Source organism: Staurois parvus, unplaced genomic scaffold, assembly GCF_062004578.1.
Source record: "Staurois parvus isolate SC_StPar_1 unplaced genomic scaffold, SC_StPar_1.0 ptg000553l, whole genome shotgun sequence".
Taxonomy (NCBI): domain Eukaryota; kingdom Metazoa; phylum Chordata; class Amphibia; order Anura; family Ranidae; genus Staurois; species Staurois parvus.
In genome coordinates, this window is record NW_028318349.1 from 803,097 (window position 1) to 822,500 (window position 19,404).

The window sequence follows — 19,404 nt, forward strand, 5'->3', positions numbered from 1 at the left end:
ATAAGTCATGCTATTTCTACAGTTTTTGCAGCCACTGGCATTGCACACTTAATTTGGCCATAGGCAGATCAAAATTTCGCTGGTTCAGCAGGAACCGATCGAATGCTAATCAGCAGCTACAGCCACTGATCAGTGTATTCTGCCAGCGGTGAGTCCTGCTGTCAGAAGACGATGTTCCAAAAAGGAAGGGGGGGAGGGATATTTCTCCATCCACCTGACTTGTGTGGATAGAGAAAATCTATTAGGTTTTTTTTTTCTTCAGCCCGCTGAATGAACAAAAATCAACTACCCATCTATGGACAAGCTTAAAGCTGGCCATAAACGGACTGAAATTTGGCTGGTTTAGAAGGAACCAGCAAAATTTTGATCCATCTATGGCCATTCGCTCCACAGAAGTCGATCTAATGAAAGGATTCCCCTATCAGCCTCGTGTTTGTAGATGGGAAACCTGTTCAGTTTTTTTGATCAGACCTCTGGCTGATTGAAAAACAGTGAATGACCCATGGCCAGCTTTACGCTTCTTTTTTTCATGATATATAATATGAAGAACAAGTAATGATTAAAAGAAAAGTATGGTATATTTTCAGTTATTATTTTGAGCTATCATTGCCATGCCACCCCATAAACTTATTTTTAAAGGACTTTCACATTTTTAAAAGTTTTATCTTCCATATTTTGTCATTTTAAAATATATATACTTAAATTAGCTAATAGAGTGATATCTCAGTGACAATGCAATTACTTTGTCTCACTGTAGAATGACTTTGTCAAAACAAAAGAAAAAAAAAAGATCGCTAATGGCAGATATAAAGTGCAGGAACTTGGAGGTGCCAGCAAATATCTGCAGCCGTGCTTCTTCACCTCTGTTGTGGCTATGCTGGCTGTTCTGAATATGCAAAGCACTAACACTTCTGGGTTGAGCACATGCATATATTCCTGTTGGTCCATAAATATGACTGACAGTGACCAATAGGAATACCTTTCCACAGAGTAGGAATATATTCAAGGCAGGAAGGGGCAGAGAAGCTTCGTCACTAACAGCTTTGTCCACAAAGAATGGTTGGCATTTGTCCATAGCAGAGGTGAATGACAGCTGCTGAAGGTATGTGCAGGCAAAACACAATATTGCTCTGCCACCCATTGTTTGAAAAGTGCCCCAAGATTCTGACTGATGCACAAAATGACAAAATGCACAAAATATAGTAACACTGGCCTTTAAACACCTGGCTGTGATTAGCAGAAATAGGAATTGGACTAGAAATAAGAAATCTACACTTCTGGCAGGATTACATTTCTTGGTTTACCTTATCACTTGCATGCCTTATGTAAGTCTATATCACATAACTAGCTGTGTTCTGTAATTACATTTTTGTAATATCTGCTTCATTCTTTCTCCCTGCAAATGACCGCTTAGAGAAAAGTAGTAGAGTACAAATAAGATTTCTGTCTGTAAGTCTTACACACTGCTGAAAAACAGAATTTGTACCATAAAATAATTTTCTTGGCATTCATTGAGATCATTAACTCATCAGTTCATTAACTCTGAGACAAGAGGACTATACTGCTTCCTTCAAGAGATTGGACACTAGCAAATACACTATATTGCCAAAAGTATAGGGATGTCTGCCTTTACAGGCACATGAACTTTAATGGCATCCCAGTCTTAGTCCATGGTGTTCAATATTGAGTTGGCCCACCCTTTGCAGTTATAGCAGCTTCAACTCTTCTAGGAAGGCTGTCCACAAGGTTTAGGAGGATGTCTATGGGAATGTTTGATCATTGTTCCAGAAGCGCATTTGTGAGGTCAGGCTCTGATGTTAGAAGAGAAGGCAGTCTCTGCTCTAATTCATCCCAAAGATGTTCTATCGGGTTCAGGTGAGGACTCTGTGCAGGCCAATCAAGTTCCCCCACCCCAAACTCGCTCATCCATGTTCTTATGGACCTTGCTTTGTGCACTGCTGTGCAGTCATGTTGAAACAGGAAGGGACCATCCCCAAACTGTTCCCATAAAGTTAGAAGCTTGAAATTGTCCAAAATATCTTGGTATGCTGACGCCTTAAGAGTTCCATTCACTGGAACTAAGGGGCCAAGCCCAACCCGTGAAAAACAACCCCATACCATAATCCCCCCTCCAGCAAACCTTACACTTGGCACGATGCAGTCAGGTAAGTACTGTTCTCCTGGCAACCGAAAAGCCCAGACACATCCATTGGATTGCTAGAGAAGCGTGATTCGTCACTACAGAGAGCACGTCTCCGCTGCTCTAGAGTCCAGTGGGGGAGTGCTTTACACCACTGCATCCAACACTTTGCATTGCACTTGGTGATGTAAGGCTTGGATGCAGCTGCTCGGCCATGGAAACCCATTCTATGAAGCTCTCTACACACTGTTATGGTGCTAATCTGAAGACCACATGAAGTTTGGAGGTCTTTAGTTATTGACTGCAGACAGCTTTTGACTTCTGTGCACAGTACGCTTCAGCATTCGCTGACCCCGCTCTGTCATTTTACATGGCCTACAACTTCGTGGCATGAATTGCTGTTGTTCCCAGTTGCTTCCACTTTGTTAGAATACCCCTAACAGTTGACTGTGGAATATTTAGTAGCAAGGAAATTTCACATATGGACTGATTGCACGGGTGGCAATCTATCAAGGTACCACGCTTGGATTCACTGAGCTCCTGAGAGTGACCCAATCTTTCACAAATGTTTGTAGAAGCAGTCTGCATGCCTAGGTGCATGATTTTATACACCTGTGGCCATGGAGGTGAGTGGAACACCTGAATCCAATGATTTAGAGGGGTGTCCCAATACTTTTGGCAATATAGTGTATGTTAGCCAGGGAGATATAACCCCCTCCCACTTCCATCATGCTTCAGTTTTGTTTAAAAGCAGTATTAGGAGTGGATCATATACTAGATAGGGGGTGGAAACTGAATCCCCTAATGAACTCCAAAAGAAAAAAAAAAGTTTTAAGGCAAGTTTAAAAATCCGATTTTATTTTTTTTTCATTACTAGACAGGGTTAATTCTGAGACAAAAAGTCAAGCGAGAACTTAAAAGCAACTGAGGGCCAGGCAATTCAGAAAGAGAAATGCTAGCAAGTCCTCCAAGTCAACTGTGTACAACTGGAGCAGCCTGAAGCTTAAAGGGCTGTCAAAAGAGCCTTAAATCCAAATCCGGCATCAGAATAGGCCTGAACGTCCACTTGGTAGCACTTGGCACAAGATGGCAGCCTTGCAAATCTTAGAAAAAGATGCGTGATACTGAAAAGCCCAAGTGGCGCTCACTGAACTACTGAAGTGTGCCTTAATGGAAAAAGGTGGAATTTTATCCTTAGGCTTATAGGCTTGAATGATGAGGTGCCTAAGCCACCTAGCATTAGTTGGAAGAGAAGGAGGTTGTTCCATTATAGGGACCCTCAGAAATGATGAAAGACAGTCAATCTGTTAGAAGGAAGCCACAGCAGAGAGATAAACTTGAATAGCTTGCACCACACCAAAACAATAGAGAATATTTTCTTATGTACCAGTGCAGGACAGGGAGATGGAAGCACAATGTGCCAGTTAAGGGAAAAGGGAGAAATAAGACCCAGAGCCTCATGACAACCTTCTTCCTGTGTAGCACTAAAAAAATGTTCCTTAAAAGACAAGGCCGCTAACTCAAAAACTCAAGCAGTAGTTCCTAGGATTGAATTTCCTAGCCTCGCACCATGTGAAATACATATTCTAGGTTCGAAGATAGATCTTGCAAGAGTTACATTTCCTAGCTTTTAAGAGTGTAGGAATAAAGCAATAAGACAGTTTTCTATCTATTAAGACCAGCTCTTCAACAGCTAATGAAGCTGGCGACTGTGACGCAGGGTGGAAAACCACTCCTTGGGGCAATTCAGGAAACCAAAGAAAGCCCACAGGGAATCCGCCAGGAGTCTGATGAGTATCACCAGGATGCCCTCCGTCTCAGTTCTGTGAAGTGGACAAGAAAGGAACTGCAGAGGGGGAAAAGGAGTAGGTCAGGCTGAACTAATACCACAAAAGTCGCCAGAGCATCCACTGCTATGGCTATAGGGTCCCTTTGGAACTGTAGTCAAACCTGCTCAGTATGTTGTTGAATCTGGAATGTGCATAGTGGACAGGGCTGGAATGTGAAGCTCAGAATCTGATTGGGCTCTCTTTGAGCCGTGAGATGCTTGATATATGCTACCACTGTGGCAATGTCAAACCAAATCTGGCTGAGATGACCGTACAATCAAAAGGTCCATCACTGAATAGCAACCAGATTGTGAAATCCCTCTGACAAAAAAAGGTTCCCTGCACAGAATGCCTTTCCAGGCTGTCGAGTTGGCATCCATTGCAAAAATACTCCAGAACAACAGAAGGAAAAGCTTCCCCAACTCCAGGGCTGCATTTGTTAGATATAACCTGCTCCTGGGTGTCAAGCACATGGAACTGTCCAGTGCCGCAGATGCAAAGTAAGAAGGAGTGTGGCGCATACAATTTAACGGTGATTCAAGAAGAAAGCAGTGCAGGCTCAGTAAAGCGGGCACAAGACAACAAAACCAAAAGTGGTACAGCACCTGCTTCCTGCTCAGACCCTGTAACACATGAAGTGCCACAGCTGGAGCTCCAAGTATTAACCTCTGTGGTGATGCAACATGAGGCAGAAGCGCACACGCCAGGCCCTGAAAAGGCAAGGCCCTATGACTTACCCAGCAGTGGTCTGGAAAGTGCCTATGGCCCCAAAGACAGCTAAGTTTAAGAGTGTTAGAGTAAGAGCCAGGGAACCTGCTCCATCCAGAAAGTCTTTGTCCCCTTTAGTGGGAATACTCACGAAGGAGTCTTTTGACCTGTAAAGCACACTGCAGTTGACTCACATAATACACCAGGTTTCTCGAGTGCACTCCAATCATAGCTCAGTGCCTTAGGGTCACACTACAGGCTGGTCTCGCATCTCCAGCATGGCAGGGTCCAGGTACAGTCTCCAGGGTTTTGTCGAGGTCCAGCCTATCCAGAAAATTTAAAGAAATTAGCTCTCTGGATCTGCAGGAAGGAAGCTTGACTGATGAAAAAAGGATCTTGATAAAGCAGGTAAAAAGTCTAGTGTGAAGGGTTTGCTTTGCTCACAGAGAGAAAGCATCCATTCTTCTATTACACTAGCATAAAACCATAGCATGATGATGGTAGGAAAGGTTATATCTGGCCAACAGCTTTGTTTTCTAGTGTCCATTCTCCAGTAGGAAGCAGTATTACAGTTTGTTGAATGTACAGAAAACAACATCCTGTCAAATACGAAATATATCCCAAAGCAAATATGATGAAGCGTAGTGTCACATTTATTAACATAAATATGTATAGGATACAACATATGAGAGTAGGGCATTTTCCAAATTACTTAATATTTCAGAGCTTAGTGAAGGAGGTGGTGCATTAGAATTATTTTAAGAATTAATATGGTTTGTGTTGGTTGTACAGAACTATCCTGATTGGATACACTTCACTAGCTGAAAAAAAATAAATAAATATAGGAACCAGGCATATTCTATTGCAGATATGGTCATGTAGGGCAGTGTTGCTCAACCTTTTATCAGTTAAGGCACCCTTTAAAATTATGCACAATCTCGAGGCACCCCATTCTAATATGTAAAAAACTAAACTAATAGTTATATGTAACTCAGCAACATCCACACATGTACAGTAGTTGATGCAAAGTAGGACACCCAACGTGATTTATTTCCAAAGCAAATACACCTTTGCACACTGGTTAAATATTAGTACTGCAATGTTTCCCTCCCTAAATCAGCTAATGTGCCCCCCCAGTGCTGACAAAGAGGGGCAGGGGAGGGGCAAACAAGGATGCTGTGCAGGCACCCAACATCCTCCTCATCAACCATTGGCTGAGAGCACGCCAGTGGCTGGAGGGTTGTAATAGTGCACAATGAAAACCTGGGACTTTGTGTAACTAAAAGACAGGTTTGATCCACCTTGCTGGTTGCTAAACACTTTTTGGGCAATTTTTAAGCATTTTGCCAAGGCACACTTGAAGAAATCTGAAGGCACCCTGGTTTAAAAAAGCAGATATAGGGCCAAGATATCTATGCCAGGGGCATACAAAAATGGCATATTTGTGGATAGTCTGTCCAATCTAGATTCCAGCAGGTGAGGACCACTGCCAACAAAGGACACCTTCAAAGTCAGTTGCTGAAATACTGTATTTCACATATTAACTTACTGGTTCTGTGCAGAGGATCTCTCAGGGTATAGAACGTGCAATATCAGTGGAAAGCCTATGCACAGGTCACCCTGAGGAGCCTTGGCTTTCCTTGAAGCAGTTTATATCCAGAGAAAATAAACAAATCATGTTAGGTAGTCTTTCAGCCTTTAGATAACGCTTTTGTGATTTAAGTGCCCGGTCATATCGATGCGATTTCAGAATTGAAATTGCATCTAATGAATGTGAATGTCAGTGTCTTAACATCTGCAATTTGCTGCAGCGCAATTTCTAAAGCAGTTCTTGCATTACTTTTCTGCAGTTTTGTTGCGATTTCACATACATAGAATATAATGGAAATTGCAGTGCAAATTGCAAAAAATCACTGAAAATCTACAAATTGTATGCCAAGTCGCACCCGATGTGCCCAGGTTTGTTAATGAACTTAAAGCGGAACTAAACTCATCAATTTAACGGTTTCAGAAAACAGTTACAGGAATAACAGTTACATTTGCCTGTGCTCTTGACCAAACTGTCGAACCATCAAATGGCTGGTGTCATAACTGACCACATGTGCAGCACCATGGCAGCTGTAGATGAAACGGAGGCCAAGATGGCAGCTTCCTTGGCTGAAAATGATAGGAGGGTTTAGTTCTGCTTGAAATCAGAACTAAACCCTCCTGTCCCTTTCAGCAAAGGAAGCTGGCATCTTAGCCTCTGTTTGATCTGCAACTACCATGGTGCTGCACATGTGGTCAGTTATGACACCAGCCATTTGATGGTTTGACAGTTTGACTGAGAGCACAATTAAATGTGACAGTTAGCATTCCCGGCATGCTGTGAATCTACCTGTTTATTGAAACCAATAAAATGATGGTTTTAGTTCTGCTTTAATACGTTATAAAAGCTTTTAGAGCTTTGCAAAAAATTTATCTTGGAGAGATGATCCCTGACCTTCAGTGGTGTTTCCCTTCACCGTGGATTTGAAATGATGAGCTCTGCTACATGCATGAAAGATTTCACGACATCCCTGATCCCTCATGTCCCCAAATGGGCACAATTTTGCTAAATTTTATTGTGTATGTAAATGCATACATTTATGTGTATAAAACATGATATATATGTCCATGTACGAATATAAATACACATCTCATCATGCATTTTGTGTGCACTTATACCCTCAAACATCAGTTTTTGTCCATGTAAAAGATGCACAAAATTTCAGCTTATAATGCTTACGGTTCCATTCCTCGCTGGCAGTAATAAGTGCCTGCAGTAATCGAATCCCCTCCTGCAGGACCTGAAGCTCAGGTTGACTTTGAGGCTTTCTGCTATCTGCATGGCTCAAGTGACGAACCACACGTGGAGCCAAGTCACAGATGTATGGAGCAACTAATTCATGAGAAGGATGTTGGAAAATGGACAGGATGAGCCTGTAGCATTTCAGCTGTTCCTGAACAATAAAAAAAATAGTACATGACTATAAAAATACCAAATGCACATTATCTCATTTTAGAGTTTTGGGCATGCTCAGTCCTTCTGCAGCTTCCTCTACTTACTTCTTTCCCACTGACCCCCCTACAGGTCCAAAAAAAAGGGAAAGAGCAGTAATTAAAGCATAGATAAACACAAAGACAAAATATGTTGCAGCTTACCAGTCTTTAGATGATGTGGCTGACAGTTGACAGATAGCTGAGAAAGTTAATAACATTGTTTTCAGATTTCAGTTTACTCCGCAGGAGTTTTAGAGAGAAATCACAGGTATTTTATTTTCCGTACTTGCAGAAAATGTATTTAGCCTTAAAAAAAAAAATTAATGCAGCCACCACATCTAAGGACAGTTGAGCTGCAATATATTACATTTTTGTTCCTGGGTTTAGATCTCTTTTAACGAAAGTGAAAAAAATGCAGATTTTTTAAATAATTGCCCCATTTGAGACTGTACAACAGAGGTCTACAAAAAATAGACTGCTCAAATCTATTCAGTAGGAAAGTAGCTTTCAACCTCATGTAAGCATTTTTTCTCCCATGCCACATGCCAGCTCAGCTTCACTACCTGAGAACTAGATTTCTGCTTGAGTCGCAGAGACTCATGAACAAAAGCGTGTTTTCAGAGGGTTTATGTGGTCACGATGACAGATTCCCATAAATCATATGGACACAATGTGGGATTCTGCAATGGCTGATCACTGAAACAAGAGCACTGCTGTAATTCATACATTCACTTTTGCCTGAGCTTAACTAAGTTATATTGTTGCTTCACCTAACCAGAGAGTGAAGCCTCAGATTATAAATATACCACAGCTATACGAAACCTAGATACATATAAAGGAAAGGATCATGCTAAGTCATGTCTTTGAATACAGGAGGGGTATTCTCCAAAGCTAGCAATGCAGTTGTCTAACAAAACATTACTGTGCACCTTTACTTGAAAATGCTAGCAAAGTGGCACTTTAGAAGGCATGAAAAAAAACTCCAACATGTTCAAAAATATAAATTACTGATTCTAAAACTACTATACATTAGAGACGTTTAATATAATTATTTCAAAGGTTTTGAGATGTTTTTTTCTTTACGTTATTACAGGTCTCCTTTTCTATAGGATCCAGCACATATAACACCTTACGTTTGCATCCTTGCTGTCAATACAGCTGTGAAATCTCTGTAAGCAGCCAGCCTGGATTCTTGGCTCTGCTAACACCTCCGGATTAGCTGACAGTAGGAATATGGTAAGAGCAGTCAGCAGGCCTATTTGGTCCTTCTCTTGATCTACACAAATTACAAATTAAGAAGAAATCTGTTACGAGTGTCAAAATTCAAGAGATGAGACTTTTTGTCATGACCAGAAAAAGACATACCCGAATCCCAGGACTGAAGCATGGAAGAAGCAGAACTGTGTAGAAGACTGGACCATGATGCCCTGGTTTTCTCTACTCTTGACATAGGAGAAGAAACAATAACCTTCAGAGCTTGCAAGGCAGAGGTGACTGTCAGAGGTAATCTACCATCTTGGAGTTTCTCAGCCGTGTGTTGAAGGACCCCCACTACCAGGTATAGCAGAGTGGGCAGGATTGAAACACTTCCTAAATGAGGGAGATTAGTAATAATGAAGCAAACAATGTAGTGTAGTAGTGTTAGAAAATCCTGAGTAAAATAAAAAATAAAGATTTAGAACTTCCATCAAACATTTATCGATGTCTAAACATTGGGTGGATTTGAATTAATTTCCTGTTCCTGCCACACCAAGCCAGGGACAGGAAATGAATGGAAATCGAAAAGGAGAGCGGGAATCACTGGACAGGAAGCGATATTGATTTTTGTTCAGCCCAAAAAAAAAAGAAAAGTTTCTTCATCCATACCAATGGGGTGGTCACTGGGACAATGTATTCTGACCGCAGATGATAAAAACATTTCCATCATGTCCCTGATCAAAATGTGGCCAGTTAAGCAGTAAGCAGGAACCAGATGAACCAACAGTGTGTGTCAGTCACTGCTCAACAGTTGATTGTTTCATCAACTTCGACTGGTCCTTGCTGAACTGGCCAAATTTACATCAGTGTATGTCTAGCTTAACGCTCTCCAGCTCCACTTAACAGAGGAAATGTTTTAAAAATATTTTTGTGGTCTGGAAATCTCCCTAACTGAGAGAGTGAGAAAGCAATAAAAGCTTGAGAGGGATTCTAGCACTTCTCAGTTTCAACAAAAACAGTTTTGGTTGAAATTACTAATAACTCCTGAGTGTACACATGTATGTGGCCCCACTGGATTGCTTTTTTTCTAAGGGGCCGCATATATGCATACCTGTCTTTGTGCTGGGTGTGCAGCTCACAGCGCACTCCCAGCATAGAGACCAGGGTCTGACAGGGAGCCATGGGTCCTGTATGAACAACTGGGACTCGGAACTCCTCGTCCCAGGTCACCTGATTGCTGTAATAACCTCTGTGATTAGTTACTGTGAAGCTCGCCCCTCTGTTAATAGTGAGAAGAGAGAAAAATAAACAACTGTGTAAAACATTAAAAAAAAAAACTAGATCAAGGTTAGTGCCAGGATTAGTGTGTAATGGTCAAAGGTCATGGTCAGGGTATTTTGGGCAGGATTTAAAAAAAAAAAATTTTAAATTAGTATCAGCCTCAATTAGTGTCAGTGTATTTTAGGTAGGATAAAATAAAAAAAAGCAAGATGCACACTATTGTTTGTAGGACTTACTACAGGTACAAACAACAACTAACATATATGGTATCACTGCGATCATCAGGAGAATAAGAATTTATTTTAGGTTGTTCTTTGGTGGTAGGGTTTGACCCATATGAGGGACCCAAAGCTGTATGGATCTGAAGTAACAACAGACCTTTGCTCCCCATTAGCCACTAACAAAGATGTCATGTTAATAATAAGAAACAAATTAAAAATCCTTCTTTACACCAATATTTAGGAAACAGCCCAGTTGCAAGGTAGCCATCTAACACAAGGTACATCTACATTCATTCTACAAATACAAAATTGCACCTAGGTGGCAATTATAAAAGTCTGTAGAACTATACATTTACCACTAGACTGCAAGGCCTTTCACTGTACAGTGACAAAACAGAAGAGGTCAAGTGGCCTATTTAGATGACCATCAGCATGCACTTTGGTTTTTATATTTGTTAGAATAGGGTTGCCTTTTTGCTGTTTACATTTTCAATGTGATATAGCATGGGCCTTTTTGTTCCTTAATAGCATCTGGTTATCTTAACGTTTACTCTCACAATCATAGAAAAACAAGGACATCAGATGATTCTCAGGTACTATACAGGCATTGAAGAGTATTTCCATTAACATCAACTACAGGTGCTAGAAAGTGTCCACACGCTTCAACACTTGTATGTTGCTTGCAAAGTCCACATAAAAGCACCAACGTAAAGCAATGCAAGTGCTTATCTCCAATGCAAATTTATAACACCATATATGCTTTCATTAGCAATACTATGCAAAGTATTTGGGAAGTGTTTTTGGTGCTTCCCAAATGCTTAACAAACACCACCTTTTAAAGCCCATGTGAACAGTCCCTACAATGGTTAGCAGTACACTGTCAGATGTTTTTGTAGCATGAACATTGCTTCACAAAACAAAACTGCAGACAACACAGACATCAAACTGTACAGTATCATCAGACCCAAATTTGTTTTTTTTTCTCACCTCCTGGAGAACAGAGGGAAGGCAGCTCTGCTAGAATCCCCAGAGAAGCTGAAACCAACAGGCTGGCTTCATGTGACAGAATTTGCTTTGCTCCATTATTTCCTGATGAGTTCCCAGTCAGACGGGGACTGAGCTGGGGAAGTTGCCTGATGAGAATACAGAGGCACAGTTCCAAAGTAGCTAGAACCAGGGAATGACCAGGAATCAGGCCACCAGTGTCATGTCCCTCTCCAAACTCTGGCAAGGTCTCCTTTTCTTCGGCTCCATCATCAACTACAAAAAGGGGGAATGAAACAATTAGGAACAGGACAACTGAATAGATGTGATACCAGCAACATGCCCTTCAGTTCTGTTTTTTCCCACGTGATAATAACAGCAATTTTTACAGGAGTGCATCAACTGAGAATGAATAGTATGCTCAAAGTTCATCCTCATTAATTAAACTTATAGTGTCAGTGGTAAATATGGTAGTTAAGTGGCTACTAATGAGCAAATACTCTGCTTCTCAGAGACCCCTTTTATGAGCGTCATTAACAAATAGTATAATATTCTGTTACAAAGTAAAGCTTAAAGAGCAATTCCCATGAAAGACTATAGTTGTCCTTAATTACTTCAGGACCAGACACTTTCACCCCGTTCCCAAACCTCCAGGCCTACTATTTAGCAGCCACTATTGCACCTTTGTCTCATTTACCATCTTCCACTATGGGCCACTATAGATCTTGTGGACTCACACCCCATACCTCTATCTTCTTTGGCTTGGTTTCCCGTGCCCCACCCCACAACGACACTTAACCCAATCTTGCGCCACACCCTCCAAATGTGGGACTTGGTCAAATTCTCAGCAGGCTTGTTCTCGCCTCATTTTTCACTGTTGCATATCCTTCGATGCCCTTTGTTCCTCTGGGAGTTGATATCCCGAGACAGTTCTCTTCGTGGACTGACCATGGGCTTTTTGCCATACTTTCTCTTCTTACCCCAACCAGGCCCCTAAAACTGATGATGCCCTTAGATTGTCACATGACATTCTGCTACGGGAGCATTACAGGTATCTTCAACTTTGCCACTTTATATGCCAACTCCTTAGATCCCAGCCTACTCCCTATACACTAACCCCATTTAAAAGTTTTTGTAGGTCACAACCTCACTCTTTCACTGATCTTATTCCTCAACCCAAAAAACCTTCACTGAGACCATACCATCTTCAATGGGAAGGAAAACTTGGGAAATGGCTAGACCCAGAGGACTGGCAGATCATGACTTTGGCGATATCCAAGAGCTCTAAAAATGTACTTATATTGGAAAATTCTTATAAGATCTTCATGCTCAGCCATCCCAATTTGATAATACTCTTTTGTCGATTTAATAGTCTTGTGTTGCGGGACCCCAAGCCTCCTTCTTGCCTTCTCCAGCTTTTGTTCTTCCTTTTCTTTCCACTCACCTCTTTATCTTTTGAGTTAATGAGACTGCCTGGTAACCTTTATTTACACAAATGGTTTATGCCCTCTGCATAATATTCTACAGTTTATGCATAAGTATCACTTCATTTATAACTTGAGATCACAATATTCTCAACACTTAAGCATTAGCCAGTATTATTGATTTCCATACTGAACAGATGTGTATATTGGTTAATGTGCCATTTATCCTTACAATTATTTCAAATTGATTGTTACTGTCCTATTGATGGTTCTGTCTGTTTAACTGAACATTAATAAAACCTTTTGTAAAATAATTTTTTTATCGTTTAATTTTGAGACAGAGCTTTCTTTTGTTGGTATTTAATCATCACTTTTTTGTTGTATAAGTGAAAAAATACCAATAAAAAAAAGAAAAAACACAATTTTTTTTCCATATAAAACTTTGCAAATAAATAATAATCTTTCTTCAAAACTTTAGGCCAAAATGTATTATGCTGCACTTCTTTGGTACCATTAACCCAAATCAGTGTATAGTCTACAAGCTATGGCGTGTGTATGTATACAGTTGCAAGAAAAAGTATGTGAACCCCTTGGGATTACGTGGAGTTTTGCATGAATTGGGCATAAAATGTGCTCTGAACGTCATCTAAGTCACAACAATAGAAGAACACAGTCTGCTGAACATAATACTACACAAACATTAGATGTTGCCATGGTTTAATTGCACATAACATGTAAACATTCACAGTGCGGGGAGGAAAAAGTATGTGAACCTTTGGACTTAATAACTGGTTGACCCTCCTTTGGCAGCAATAACCTCAACCAAACGTTTCCTGTAGTTGCAGATCAGACCTGCACAACGATCTGGAGTAATTTTGGCCCACTCCTCTGCACAAAACTGTTTCCGTGTAAAAATCTTCTTGGGATGTCTGGTGTGAATCGCTCTCTTAAGGTCATGCCACAGCATTTCAATCGGGTTGAGGACAGGACTCTGACTGGGCCACTCCAGAAGGCGTATTCTGTGCTGTTGCAGCCATTGTTTTGTTCAATTACTTGTATGCTTTGGGTCATTGTCCTGTTGCATCACCCATCCTCTGCGGAGCTTCAGTTGGCGGACAGATGGTCGTACGTTTTCCTGTAAAATGTCTTGATAAACTCTGGAATTCATTTTCCCATCAATGACAACAATCCGTCCAGGCCCTGAGGCAGCAAAGCAGCCCCAAACCATGATGCTCCCTCCGCCATGTTTTACAGTGGGGATGAGGTTTTGATGTTGGTGTGCTGTGCCTTTTTTTCTCCACACATAGTGTTGTGTGTTCTTCCCAAACAACTCAATCTTGGTTCCATCTGTCCACAGTATATTTTGCCAGTAGTGCTGTGGAACATCCAGATGCTCTTTTGCAAACTTCAAACGTGCTGCAATATTCTTTTTGGACAGCAATGGCTTCCTCTGTGGTGTCCTCCCATGTACTCCATTCTTGTTTAATGTTTTCCTTATTGTAGATGTGTCAACAAAAATGTTAGCATGTGCCAGAGATTTCTGTAGGTCTTTAGCTGACACTCTGGGATTCTTCTTTACCTCATGCAGCATTCTGCGCTGTGCTCTTGCAGTCATTTTTACAGGACGACCATGCCTAGAGAGAGTAGCAACAGTGCTAAACTTTCTCCATTTGTAGACAGTCTGTCTTACCGTGGACACATGAACATCAAGGCTTTTGGAGATACTTTTGTAACCCTTTCCAGCTTCATGCAAGTCAACAATTCTTGATCGTAGGTCTTCTGAGAGCTCTTTTCTGCGAGGCATGGTTCACATCAGACAGTGCTTCTTGAAACCAGTAAACCCAAAACAGGTGTGTGTTTTTTTAAGGGCAGGACAGCTGTCAGCAACACATCCAATATCATGACACTGATTGGAGTCAAGGTTGTCTCACTCCTGGCTCCAATTAGCTCTGGGAGAAGTCATTAAGCTAGGGCCTCACATACTTTTTCCTCCCTGCACTGTGCAATTAAACCATGGCAACATCTAATGTTTGTGTAGTATTATGTTCAGCAGACTGTGTTCTTCTATTGCTGTGACTTAAATGACATTCAGAGCACATTTTATGCCCAATTCATGCAAAACGCCACGTAATCCCAAGGGGTTCACATACTTTTTCTTGCAACTGTATATATATATATATATTTGAAAAATGATCAGTCCTGATGTAATGCTGGTCTATCTCATTTATTGAGGCCCAATAATGCCAGGACATTACAAATACCCCCAAAGGACCCCTTTCTGGGGAAGTAGACAGTACAGGGTATTTAGTAAGAGGCATAGTAAGTTTTTTGAAGTTGTTTTTGTCACTTTTTTGGGGAAAATGAAGTTAAATAAAAGGTATTTCTCAAACACAGCCCTGGCAATACTTATAATTACACCCAGAAACACATTCTGCTATGCCTCCTACGTTTGGGGATTCCACATGGGAGACTTTTTTACAGCTTAGCCTAGAGGGGTCACAATCCAAGGAGCACCTTTGAGCTTTCAAGGAGTATAAATTACACATATAATTTCTGGATTACCTATCACATTTTTGTTAGGCCCTGGAGCACCAGGACAGTGGAAACACCCAAAAATGGCCCCATTTTGGAGAGCAAACACCTTAAAGGGTTAGTCCACGTTTACCAAAAACCTGTTTATGCGGATAATGAGTGTCTATACAGCTATACAGCTTTGATTAAAGTTGACAATCCAAAACACATGCTGCTACTCCTTTCGAGTATGGGGGTACTACATGTGTGAGACTTTTCAGTGTCTGGACTGATTATGTACTGATCATTTTCTCTTGTGTATCACACAAATCAACCAATCGTATCAAAAACAATGTACTGTAATAGTCACCTCCACAAGAGTGGTCAAGGAAAATAGCTCAGCGTAGCGTCACCTATAGCAATCCCAGTTCCGCTAAGCCCAGCAAGCCTAGCCTACTGGTACATGGCTGCCCTCAGGAATGCAATGTTTACTGGTCTTGAAGCACAGGAGGCTAAAGAAAATAAGAACAAGAGAGTTCCTGTGGTTCCAGGTGTGCAGTTGTCCACAAGGGATGGTTAGGACTGGTGCCTTGCTGGAACATAGTCTGTCAGATGTGCAGATGGGTCAGTTTAAACTGCAGGCAGAAACATGGTAAGCCAAAAGGCAAAGGATTGGTCCAGGCAATAAGCAGAAACAAGATCAATAAACAGGCCAGGGTTATTTACAGGTGGCAGGCACAGGCAACACTGCACTGGTGTGACGAAAATCACGAACACCATTGCTGGCTACACTGATGTGTTGGTGATAAAGAACAATCATGCTGGCCTACACTGGTCTGATGACACTGGAACTGGTATAGCAACATTAAGGGACTCCATTGCTGGCATACACTGGTGTGGTGGTGATAGGAAACACTGTTATTGACATATACTGGTCTGGTGACACTGGGACTGAAAGTGGCAGCGATCAGGGACACGGTAACTGGTGTGTCGGTGATTAGGGACACTGGGACTGGTGTAGCAGTGATCAGGGACAATATCACTGTTGGGGCAGTGATAAAGGACAATATCACTGATGTGGCGGTGATCAGGGACACTATATCTGGTGTTGCGGTAATCAGGGAAAATATCACTGTTGTGGAGGTCATCAGGGACACCGATAGTGGGTGGCAGTGATTAGTAGTCCCAGACAGACTCAATGGATGTTGAAATCAGGGCTTTGTGGGGGTAAAACCATCACTTCCAGGACTCCTTGTTTTTCTATATGCCGACAATAGTTCTTAATGACATTGGCTGCATGTTTGGGGTGCTTTTCCTGCTGCAGAATAAATTTGGGGCCAATCACATACCATCCTGAGGGTATGGCATGATGGATAAGTATCTACCTGTATTTCTCAACACTGAGGACACCACTGAGCCTGACCAAATCTTCAACTCCATCTGCTGAAATGCAGCCCCAAACTTGCAAGGAACCATGCTTCACTGTTGCCTGCAGAAACCCATTAGTGCACTGCTCTCCAGGCCTTTGCAAACAAACTGTCTCCTGATACATCCAAATATTTCATATTTTGACTCATCAGTCCAAAGCAGCTGCTGTCATTTTTCTGCACTCCAGATCCTAGGTTTTCATGCACAGGACATGGAAACAAGTCTTGACGACTCACCTAAGCACTAAAACATAGGAACTGGAGTGCAGAAAAATAGCAGCATGTGCTCTGGACTGATGAGTCAAAATTTGAAAATCTGTGCTCAGTTCTCCAGGATGTTTGGAACAACCTACCTGCTATGTTCCTTCAAAAATTGTGTTCCAGTATACCTAGAAGAATTGATGTTGTTTTGAAGTTAAAGGGTGGTCACACCACAAACTGATTTGATTTGGATTTCTCTTCTGTTAAATTACTTTCCATTTTGTTACTTGATTAAATGAACGATTAACACTTCTATTTCTGAAAGCATTCTTAATTTACAGCATTTTTTCACACCTACCTAAGACTTTTGCACAGCACTGTACATTTTCCTGCAAATCAGGAATTTCACAGACTACAATTGTGATGATGCAGTGGTGGATTACAATCCATCTAAATGATTAAGGAAGTGATTTCAAGAAAACTCAGAAAAGAATCATAGATTATAGATTAGGTTATGGTCAACCAGAGTATTTAGACATTAAGATGTACAAGGGTAAGCAATATCAGGCTGAAACAAAAAGCCTTCAGAAGATACATTTTTAATCTGGACAGGAGTGTACTTGGGATGTGATACATATTAGATACAATGAAAACATCTGCCTTTGTCCAGTGGTGGAATTGAGCTCACAACATCCTGAACACAGGTTGGCTTTGTGTCAGGAAAATAATTTTGTTGTCAGTACACATAGATTGTTGAATACTTTGAATGCACTTAATATAGTCTATATAGCATTTCAAGTGAAGAAATGTCACCAGCACACCAAGGATTCCTCAAGATGGGTCCAAAGCTATATTTCGTGGTCACATGGTAAACGCAAGCAATGTTTTGGAGCTGTGCCGGTCCCCTTCATCAGGCACTTGTTTGAAGAAGGGACCCTGCGTGGCTCCAATTCGTTGCCTTGTGTTTACCATGTGACCACAAAATAAAGCTTAGGACCCATCTTGAGGAATCCTTGGTGTGCTGGTGACATTTCTTCACTTGATTGTCTATGGTTTCCAGCCTGTGGTCACTACAGCACCCAGCAATACCGAATAGCCATGTTCAAGAACATGTGTTTTGGGAATGTTACATTTGGATATGTAGCATTTCAGGTACAAGACACAATCCCCGTACCACTCCAGAATAAGGTGAACACATCTTCATTGAGCTTTTTAACATTAAACATCTATTGTTGAAAAAAAACAAGGGTTGACAATTATGCTGATCCACTAGCTTCAATCCTTTTGAGTCTTTGACCAATAACAAGTATGCAGATCCAACACTCCCTATCTACATACTTTTTAAGTCCATAACGAAAAGCATTGAAGAAAGATGGGTATCGATGAAGACAATTTCAGAAGGAGAGGTCAACAATGGCAGACTGCAGGTTTCTATTGTGACATAATTTACATATAACATTCCATTTTCCCACCTTGTACCATCACACTTATTACTAATTTTTATATATCCCCTACCTTCTGCACTCCTCCTCCTCTCCTGCACATGCTCTTGAGATGCACCCAGAATCTGTCTTCCAACCTCCAGTGCCAAAAGTTGCACTTCCGAGGACTCCCTCATGAGCAGCAGTCGATGTAGCACAGAGACTAATTCAAAAGCAAGTTCCTGGTGGATACAAAGCAGTAAAATATAAGCTGAACTCACTGAACTAGTTTAATAAACTATTACATTTTGCAGCATCGAGAAACAGGTCATATAAATTGGCTCTTCGAAAAGAAAACAATATGCATAGCTTGACTTTTTGACAAAATGCACACTACTCTTCTGCAGCTTTCAGCCACTTACCTAAAATATTAGGATTTGTCTAACAGCACAGTGCAAAAAAAATGGTATCAATTGAAAGAAGCTATGCATTACCCTTCATGTATACAAAATAGGTAAATGTTAGTGAAAGATTTGTTTGCTACATATTCCAGCACCAGTGTACACTATTGTATTGTACAAATGCACCACGTAATATTCATGAAGTGGTGGATCTAGTATTTACCGGATCAGCCCCTATGTGAGCTCGTGGCCAGGAGACACCAAAAAGTGCTTTCATAGCCTGCAGACAGGCAGTAATTCTCTCCATAGGTGCATCCACAGGGGGGCAACAAAGAAATTCCACACAAATTCCTATAGAAAAAAATCCAGAATAAATCAATATAATGTAGTTAAAAATCCACACCTTTACAAATTTCTATCACCTATAATATACAACTCACAATAAAAGCTGCTTATATATTAATAATGAACTAGAGTGGAAGCACTTTATTATGTTCATATAGCAGGTCCCTTATCAACCTCCTGAGGATACATACAGTATACAGTGATGTGTTTCGGCAGCGGACAGAGATTTCTGCCCTGTTCTTGGAACAAAACCAAACTGAAATGATCGCTGCTCGGCCATTCACAGGAAGCCT

The 19,404-nt window shown here is 41.1% G+C and overlaps 1 protein-coding gene across 2 annotated transcripts in view; it reads right to left on the reverse strand.

The window, feature by feature from the left end:
- Positions 1-19,404, reverse strand: part of HEATR5A (HEAT repeat containing 5A) — a 132,048-nt gene that overhangs the window by 8,222 nt on the left and 104,422 nt on the right. For both annotated transcript variants that reach the window (XM_089691190.1, XM_089691189.1), the window contains 6 exons: positions 18,990-19,117; positions 18,460-18,607; positions 11,385-11,657; positions 9,064-9,288; positions 8,832-8,974; positions 7,445-7,658 (listed from right to left, as the gene is read on the reverse strand). In XM_089691190.1, the coding sequence (XP_089547316.1) occupies positions 7,445-7,658; positions 8,832-8,974; positions 9,064-9,288; positions 11,385-11,657; positions 18,460-18,607; positions 18,990-19,117 (1,131 nt within the window). The remainder of the gene's footprint in view (positions 1-7,444; positions 7,659-8,831; positions 8,975-9,063; positions 9,289-11,384; positions 11,658-18,459; positions 18,608-18,989; positions 19,118-19,404) is intronic.